Genomic DNA, 10,227 nt, shown 5'->3' on the forward strand with positions numbered 1-10,227 from the left:
TAGTATTATTGTTTATTTAAGTCCTTTTTTTTCTACGTAAAAGTAATTTATTTGGTGAAAATTGATAATAGATTTATTATTTATTTTAGTAGAGAATAATAGTTGAAATATTAATTATTTGAAGGAAATGTTTGACTAACAATTAATATGAGTATAAAATCATATCATATTATCCAAAATAATTAATATAAAAAAAATATTTTTTCCCTGAAACAAAATATCAGTTTTTATCCTTTATATGCAAAACGAACTTTACCAATTCTCATATATGAGTACAGTATTGTGAGGTTAATTCAAATTAAAACATATTATGTGGTTTAAGGGTGTTCTTGTTGTGTTTATTGTTTCTGTGGCCTTGTTTAAATGGGTAGCTTCTCTTAATTCTAGTAGCTTCCTTGCAGATTTTCTGTTTGGTACAGCATCTGCAGCTCATCAGGTTTTGTTACGTTTCTGTGAACTATTTTCTTCATTTATTACATATTTATTATGAAATATATCTTTGTGAAGAAGGATCTCATATTCTCATTCTACCTTCTTTTCCTGCTATGCACATTCGCTTTTTTTTTTTTTTTCCATTTTATTTTTTGTTTCCCAAAAGATTGAAGGTGCAGTGTATGAAGGTGGCAAGAGCCAAAGCAATTGGGACAATTTCACACATAAATACCCTGGTTAGTTGGTACTTGGTAGCTTAACTTTTATTTTGTTACTTTTTTCCTCGGCAAGCGAAATTCTATGGTGGTTACAACAAAAGTAAGCATGATATAGCGACCTTACGTGTCAATCACCGAAAATTGAAGGTAATTTTGTTTTTAAAATGAAAAAAATTAAACTAAAAGAAAACGATCTAATATAAGTACAATAATAAGACGAGAGTGGATCTTTTTAGCGAAAAAAAAAATTGGATAAATACTGTCTAATATTTAACATTTTTAATTTTATTGAAATTGATACATTTATGGCTCCATTATACAATAAAAAATAGGATAAATTATTAGTTATATTTGAGTAAAAGCTGAAATTAAAATAATTTTATTTATAAAAATATACATTAATTTAATATTTATTAAAATATTTAATTATATTTTTAATTTTTATAATTTTATTAAATTTATAATTAAATTATTATAATTTTTTAATTAAATTTTTATATTATTTTTAATTTTATAATTAAGTTTTTGCTAACTTAAAAATATTAAAATTAATGGAATAATTTTTTACAAGTTAAAAATATTTACCATTACTATTAAATCTTTGAATACATATTTTTTAACAAAATATTTTATTAATTTTTATATTTTTGACACGAAAAGAAAATAATTTAAAAGAAATAACTAATATTACATAAATTAATAAATTTTTCCTAAATAATATATTTTAATAAATAAAATATTTAATTTATTTATTTAAAAAATATTCCTAGAATTTGTATTATTATGATACACTATTATTTTAATTAAAACAATAAAATTCATTAAATGTTATATTAATATGATAAAATTATTAAAATAATGTAATAAATATTTTTTTTACTGAAAAAACTTTGCATATAGACGTAATAATTAGTTTTTTTGTGACATATTTTAGAATTTGAGATTTTTTTGTTATAATTTAATTTTCTTTTCGTTTAAAAAAAATTGGTCTCAGATTTAATTTAGTATTTTTTATTTTTATTTTAAAAAAAGTACCTTTAATTTCAGTGACCGACACCTAAGATCAGTATACTATGCTTATTTGTGTGGTAAGTACTGTAGAAATTCCCTTGCATTTAGGCATTGTTTGGATAAAAGATGGAAAATAAGAGAAAAGAAAATAAAAGGAAAGAAAATGAGAAGAAAGAAAAAAAAAAGAAAAATTGATGATTATTTTATTATTTGAATGAAGAGAAAATGAATGAAAAAAAATAGAAAGAATTTTTTTATTTGAATAAAAAAAAATAAAAAGAGAGAAAATTATATTAGAGTAAAATTACATTAATGTCTTTAGGTATATTATATATAAATTATAATTTATTAATATATTTAAGTTATTTTTTTAATAAAAAATAATTTAAATTATATTTTAAAATTTTAACATATTATTTTTATTAATAACAACAATTTTTTTAAAGTTATATATCTTTTTATTGTTTTTTAAATATGATAAACAAAATATGTATCATTATTTTTTAAATATATACAAATAAATAATTTTATAAGTAAATAATTATTCATTAATTATATTATTAATCTCTTTAATTATATTTAAAAAAAAATAAAATTTGATAGTGTTGTAAAATTGAGAAGAGTACAAGAGATAATTTTCAAATTAAAAAAATAAAATAAAATATTTTAATCTTTTTATTAAGTAAAGGGTAAATTTATAATTATATCATTATTTTTTTTTGTTAGTTTTCATCTCCTAGCCGAAGAGAAAAGTATTTTGTGGAGTCCACTTCCCTTTTTTCTTTTTCTTTTCATTTTTTTTGATAAACCAAACAATAAAAAATTTGATTTTCCACTCATTTTCTTTCTGTGGATTTTCCTTCCCCTTATATTCGTTTGAACCAAACACTGTGTTAATCAAACAACAAAACTATTGGGTTTGCTTTATTGACGAAGAAGCCATTCCACTATAGATTTAAAATCTTGAGCTACCACGCACTGTAGTCTTCTGTTTTTAACTCAGCTGCTAGTCCTTGTAAAAAACTATTTATATATTTTTTATTCTTTTGAAACATACTTTTCTAGTAGCACTCTTTTGGAGTTTTGGCCATCATGGTTTTTTTTTTTTTTATTGTTATTATTTTCTGTGTCTACACATTTTTTTTTCGGTTCAATTACATTTTAGGATCTACAAGATGTCATATTATTTGTGGGATTACATGTTATGAATGGTTATTGGAGATTAAATTTAATATTTATCACTCTCACATTTGGTTTCAATTTATTTTAAATTTTATACAAGGTAGCAAAATTAATTGATTTTCTATTATACTGAAATCGTCCCTCTAAAGTATAGTTAAAAAAATTGGACTAACCTGATCAATTCAATCGAAAAATCAATAAATTAAACTTTAAATTAGTCCAATTTAATTTCCTGCTTGCTTGTTTTTAATATTTTATCCGTCAGCTATTATTGAACTTTTTTTTATGGGTTATTAATGGTTAAATTGATCCCTGAAAAATAATTATTCTACAAATTTATTCTTAAAAAGTTTTATTGATCAAATTAGTCATTCAATTATTATGAATTAGTCATTTTGTCACTCAGTTAATAATTTTCATCAACGATTAATGATATATAACGTTAACTAATAACATATATGACACTTAAAATTTTTAATTTATATAAGCTCTATATTTATAAAAATCTATTAATTTAGTTTATTTTTTTTAATTATATAAATTCTAATTCAAATATAATTTAATGACACTAAATTGATAAATTTTTATAAATATATTTATTTAATATCTAATTAGATATACTAGATATCATGTGTGATGTGAGTTAACATTTCATATTATTAATCATTTACGAAAACTATTAATTAAGTGTCTGAAAGACAAAAATGATTAATTTATAATATTTTAAAAAATTAATTTAATTGATAAAATTTTTTAAAAATAAATTTAAAAAATGAATCTTCCTTTAAAGACTAATTTAATTATTAATTTTTTTTAGTTCTTACACACTCTTACTCACAACTTAGCTAATGATGCAAGGCCAATTCTATGGTGCCTATGATTTGGTGCCTAAATTTTGCCTAACTTTCTTTTTGTTGTAAGTTTTGAATTTTTAAAAATTATTTATTTTTATATCTTTTAAATTAAATATTGATTTTTAACTCTTTTTAGTAAATAGGCACCACATTTTAGGCACCATAGCATTCAGCCATTGCCGTTAGTACACTACACAAGCCTCAGCCATTGCAGGACTTGTTTAATTTCTTTTTTTGGGTGTTTATTGGGCTTGTTTAATTTTGTTTTTGGTGTCTATTGAGCTTGTTTAATTGATTCAATTTTAAAAAAATATAAAAAAAAATTTATACTAAAAATTTGAAACGACAAATTTTATTTATTACTTTCAATCGGACTAACAAGTTTTTAATAAATAAATCTCGCAGTTATTTACACATATTTAAAGAATATAATAAGTACAAATTAATTAATAAATAATTAAATAAAAAAATAATAATCAATTTGATATAAAAATTATTTGTTATGAAAAAAATATATATAATTATTTAATTATGATCGAATGATTAATCAATCATCCAAAGATTGAATAATCAATAACTTATGAAGTCAGTATTTTAATTAAATTTATTATTATTTCACTTCTGATAACTATCCTTTAAAATAAAATTAATCACATTTTATCATTATCTATGGTATAAACTATAAAGTGAATTTTAAAATTGTTTCTCTTCATGGATACATCATATTTAAACTCCAAAAATATTTTGGAGTTGTTTAGCGCCTCCACCGTAATGATATGAATTTATCAATTAAGTGATTTGAAAAAATAAAATTAAATAATTTTTTATTTATTTATTTTTTAATGAAAAATATACGAAGTATTATTTCAAAAAATATCAAACGCAGAGTTACAGATCATATAGCCTATAGTCACCAAAAATATAGCCTATGATAGCATCCCCTTTAAATCGCTAACCATGATAGCCTCTTACGACCAAAAAAAAAAACCTTGATAGCATCTTCATGTTCTGTCCCTGTATAAATAGGTTGCCAATGTTCTTTCCACATTCTCCCTCTCTTGTTTCTACAATTTTTTTTTTTTTTTTTACTTTTCTCTTGAAAAATCGTGTGCCAAGGAGTTGTGGTTGATGAACTCAAGCTTTAGAAAATTGCAACTACTTTTGCCAAAAAGTACTTATAAATGAATTAAAATTATATACTGCACAAATTGAATCAACTTGGTTACGTGTTTGAATCTTAGGTTGTATACGTAATAATTTATTGGCCAATAACAAATTTTTAAATGAAATTCCAATCTACCGCAATGCTAAAAGATACCGCAAAAAAAAAAAGACATATACCACACAAATTGATTAAGTACAAAAAGAAAAGTTAAGAATTTTTAGATAATTTAATAGGTCCGATTCACTAATTTAAAAAAGAAAAATTCAAAATTTTCTACTGCTATGTTCATTCTTACCATATAAATGATATCTATGTATGACATTTGCTTGTTGCTTAAGGTAAAATTTTCGACCACAGTACTGCAGATATTGCAACTGACTCATACCATCGCTACAAGGTATTTTGGTTCTCTTCGTTCGAATATAAAATATATATCATCTTAAAAGTTATTTTCTCTTAGTGGTTGAAGTTTGATTTTCAACTAGATAAATTCACAATATTATTATCTTTCTTTAAAAAAAAAAAAACAGGAAGATGTTGGTTTGATGAAGGATATTGGATTTCAAGCCTACAGATTTTCAGTTTCCTGGTCAAGAATTTTGCCAAGTAAGAAATTCTCTATCTTATTTACATTTATAATTGATTGGTTTAATTACTACAGAACCAATACTTTTCAGCCAATAGATTGTAGGACCTAACTAATTATTAGATTTAGATACATTCAAATGTATCACACTCAATTTTCCCTTTCAACATCAGTTATAATTATGAAAAAAGAAAAATCATATATTCTTGCCTAGGAATCCTCCTAAATTATAAATTAACATCCAAAGAGTTTTGCATTCTCAACCAACAGTGTCATTGGTCAATTCCAAATGAGTTTTGTCATTACTACATACAGTATCATCTTGACGCATGAAATATATATCCAAAGTAATTAAACCATTTTAATTTAATCTTGAGATCATTTATTTATTAAGCACCTATTTAATTAGTTAAGTTCTACTTCTTGTTTATGGCATACTAATAATGTATTTTATCATTTAGAGTCATTCTAACTGCATTATATATACTTATGACCATATCATGTTGAATTGAAATTTTTCCTTGATTCTTTCATAAACTCATTTTTAGGTGGACACTTAAAGGATGGAGTTAACCAAGAAGGCATCACATATTACAACAATCTCATAAATGAACTTCTATCAAATGGTTAGTACTTTGTTTAAAGTCAACTCTTTGTGTCACTCAAAATGATAATACCCAACTTCAACATTATTGTATCTTATACTCAGGCCTACAACCTTTTATAACATTATTCCACTGGGAACTACCTCAAGCTCTTGAAGATGAATATGGTGCTTTTCTGAGCCCAAAAATTGTGTAAGCAATAATAATAATAATAATAATAATAATAATAATAATAATAATAATAATAACATATTGTCCTACCATCATCTCTCTTCTTTCAGTATTTTTTAATTTTAGACTTTATCAAGCAAAAAGAAAAAATAGTAAAAATAATAAAAAATTATTTTCTATTTTTATCTTCTGATGTTTTCTTTGTTTTCTTCAAACAAATTTTGAAAATGAAAACACAAACCAAAAGGGTTTTTATTTATGTAATTTCTGTATTTTCGTATTAAAAACAATACCAAATTTCAACCTTAACAAATTTGCAAAACTCAAACTGATCCTTTTTTTTTTACTATTAAATATTTTTACAGCGAAGATTTTGCAGATTTTGTAGAAGTATGCTTTAGAGAATTTGGTGACAGGGTTAAACACTGGATTACTTTGAATGAACCACTACCCGTTAGCCTTCAAGGTTATGCATACGGTATGTTCCCACCTGCAAGATGTTCAAAGTGGATACGGCCAGATTGTGAAGCAGGTGATTCAAGTAGAGAGCCCTATATAGTTTCACACTACCAACTGCTTGCTCATGCCGCCGCTGTGAATGTTTATAGGGACAAATTCCAGGTTATTCAGCTAACTATTATCAAACCTTCATATTAAGACAAAATCATGCATTTTGTTGTTAGCAAAGAAATAACTGACTCTGAATAAAATAATAAATTCAATTATTTAACGACAAATATTTGGAGACTAACATTTTTTTTATCAATATTAGTCAATGCTTTGCACTAACAACATATTTTTTCGATAGTCAACCACGAGGATTTAGGATTTAGGATTTAGAATTTAGAATTTAAAATTTAATTTTAAATATTTAAAATTTAATTTTAAATATTTAAAATTTAGTCACGACTGTATTTTTTAGATATTACATATGAAAATATGTTAGTTGACTAAGTGTTGGTCGGTTCGGTTGGTCCAAAATGATAAATTTTGGTGGTCGATTATTCTTTTCTTATATTTATGATTTATCCATCAAAGTCATGTTGATAAAATTGTATTGCTAAACATAAAATGGTTTACCTATCTCTATATAATGAATTAAACTTTTAGGAAAAATAGTTTATGAATTAATATCAATTTTTTTATGAATAAAAATTTTGAATTTTAACACAACAAAAAGGACCTGATATACCAAACGAATTTTTGTTCATGGATTATTGTTTTAGTAACGATTTTTTGTTCATAATTTTGGTGCTTCATTGGCTGACAATCAATTATTTTGTAACAGAGTTCTCAAAAGGGTGAAATTGGGATAGCCTTAAGTGTTCCTTGGATTATGCCACTCTCACCATCAAAAGCTGATGTAGACGCAGTATCTCGTGTCTTTGCTTTCTTCGATGAGTGGTTTGTTCTTTGGATACTCTTGTTTTATAGTTTTACTAAATTTCTAATTAAGTTCTTATAATTTAAATCTATATACTAAATAATTATTAGATTACACTACCTATATTATACTATTTGGGTGCAATGTTTTTCAAGACCCAGTTTAACATGGGATGTTTGTGCGTTGCTCTGCCCTCTTATTGAAACAATCATCAAGTCTGAAAATCCTCACTTGTTGGGTTTGAATTTGAAAGGTACATGGGTCCATTGTACAATGGTGAATATCCAGCTGTAATGGTTGAGAAACTTGGAGATCGTTTGCCAAAGTTTTCTAGTAGGGAATCCGCCATGATCAAAGGGTCCTTCGATTTCTTAGGATTAAACTATTACACTGCAACCTATGTGGGCGATATTCCTTGCCAGCGTGAAAATCTAACCTTTTTGGCAGACATTTGCGCATTGTTCAGTGGTAATCCATATGTTTCTAAATCAAGCTTATATCTGTTTGTTGCTTCCATTTACTTACAATTCATCTATTTTGTTGCTTCAGCTACGCGAGATGGGATTCCCATTGGTCCCCAGGTACCTCCGTTAATATTATTTAAATTCTTCAAATTCTTTTATGAGAACCTTCATATATTTGTATTAGTATCAAATGACATCATCAGTCACATTTTTAAGTAAAATTATACGTTTTATTTTTGTTTGTAAGGAATAACTTTTAAGTGCCTATATCATGCTCAAATTTATCATCTTTAATTTTGATTTATAAAAAAGTATATCAAATAAATTTGGTACTAACCAAACTCTACCTAAATTACCATTGAATTATGTCAGTAACAAAATATCTATTTTGTGCCGAAAGACTGGGTGTGACGTCAAACCAACCAAGTGTTAACTAACTAGCCTTGATTTTCTGTTGATCTTTTAAAAGTAATTTTTGTAATGGAATTGAGAAGTTAATAATGTTGCAGACTGCCACAGATTGGTTGTATACCTTTCCTCAAGGAATACTAGACCTATTAGAGTACACCCAAGAGAAGTATGGTGATCCAATCATTTACATAACAGAAAATGGTATGCTGCTTAGTTATGTTTATCATCATTTTTTTAAGAACCGAGTTTATACCAGGTTATAATCAATTATTTTGCTTCAATTCAATAAATCGTGTTCTTTAAATAATTGCAGGGATTAATGAGCCGAATGATGGTACAAAGGCTCTAGACGACAACTTTAGGATAGACTTTATTGTTCAGCACCTTTCATATATTGAAAAGGCCATCAGGTAAGTTTTCATATGTTCATGATGATAAGGCAAGTAACAAAAGTAATAAAAGTTTGTCTTTGATAATATGTGTGTCATTTGTATTTTTAAGATTTTAAAATATTTGACTAATGTATAACATTTAGGTTGTACTAATGTTTTCTCCTCAATATTTTTTCTTAATAATAATATAATTAAAAGAAAGAAATTAAATTTCGTGATAATGGAGTCTATTTACATAATTTTCTACCATTTTCAGGATTTTTTTCTTGTCCTTTTTTTCAGAAACATATTGTATAAAACGAAAGGAACATCTTTCCGCAATGATAAATTTTTAACCATAACAAAACCAAATTTCTTATAGTGACATCGTGAAACTTGTTCATCATATGTTAACCTCTCTAGAACTCAATATTTATTGACCTAATACTTGAAATTTGGCATTTGATGTAGGAATGGTATCAAGGTGAAAGGATACTTTGTATGGTCATTATTGGATAATTTCGAGTGGTCTTATGGTTACACTGTTCGGTGGGGAATTGTTCATGTAGATTTCAAGAATAATTTAAAAAGATATTGCAAACAATCAGCTTTGTGGTTCAAAAGGTTTCTTCATCAATGAACATTTGTAACTTGAACAAAGTTATGGAAAATAAATATTAGTCGCACTTTCACTATTTACTTATTGTTCTATATACATTTTGTCTTTTCTTGATTAAAGTAGCTTTTGCACTCAGGTATGCAATAAGAAAAAGCAGATAAGCTTGAGAGATATGGAAATAAAATTGGTTGTTTTTTCTTTTCATTATTCACTGTATGAGTGTATAGAATTTATACATAAGTTCCTACATTTGTCCAGCCCAGGCATGCACACCACGTTTATTTGATACCTAGCTATACCTGGATTGTAGTTGAAAGGTGTGTGTAAATGGTGAGTGTATGTGTGTATAACAAAAAAAATTAACTAATTTTAGAAGGTGATAGGAAGAATGTACAGATAAGAGAGGAAGAAAATACAGTGCAGTATAAGGAGTGTTATTTAGCATATTGAATTATGGTGTTGGGCTGATCTGATTTGTTATTATCTCTCGGTTAAGTGTGACTAGTGTTTTAATATGCTCCTACAAGTTGGATGACAGAAGATGTCAAAAATCTCTAATTTGGACAAATTAAAGTGAAAGGGCCATGGAGATAATTTATTGAGAAGGTTAACCAACTATACAGGAATTTATTAGTAGATAAGCACAAGATAAATATACTCAAGAGGAAGATGAATTGAATATTAATGACAAATTAAAATATTAAATACTTTGTAGAATATAAAAAGAAACTTAAATTGAAAAAATATAAACTTG

At 25.4% G+C, this 10,227-nt stretch overlaps 1 protein-coding gene across 1 annotated transcript; it reads left to right on the plus strand.

The window, feature by feature from the left end:
* The first annotated feature begins 288 nt into the window (after positions 1–288).
* Positions 289–9,553, plus strand: LOC112704082 (beta-glucosidase 12). The gene is made up of 13 exons (XM_025755642.3): positions 289–436; positions 599–668; positions 5,201–5,259; positions 5,393–5,468; positions 5,997–6,074; positions 6,158–6,245; positions 6,590–6,845; positions 7,513–7,628; positions 7,862–8,076; positions 8,158–8,189; positions 8,582–8,684; positions 8,797–8,893; positions 9,326–9,553. The coding sequence occupies exons 1-13, from the start codon at positions 311–313 to the stop codon at positions 9,492–9,494; spliced, it is 1,485 nt and encodes a 494-aa protein (XP_025611427.2). The 5' UTR covers positions 289–310; the 3' UTR covers positions 9,495–9,553.
* Positions 9,554–10,227: the final 674 nt, after the last annotated feature.

Source organism: Arachis hypogaea, chromosome 7 (genome assembly GCF_003086295.3).
Source record: "Arachis hypogaea cultivar Tifrunner chromosome 7, arahy.Tifrunner.gnm2.J5K5, whole genome shotgun sequence".
Classification (NCBI taxonomy): Eukaryota; Viridiplantae; Streptophyta; class Magnoliopsida; order Fabales; family Fabaceae; genus Arachis; species Arachis hypogaea.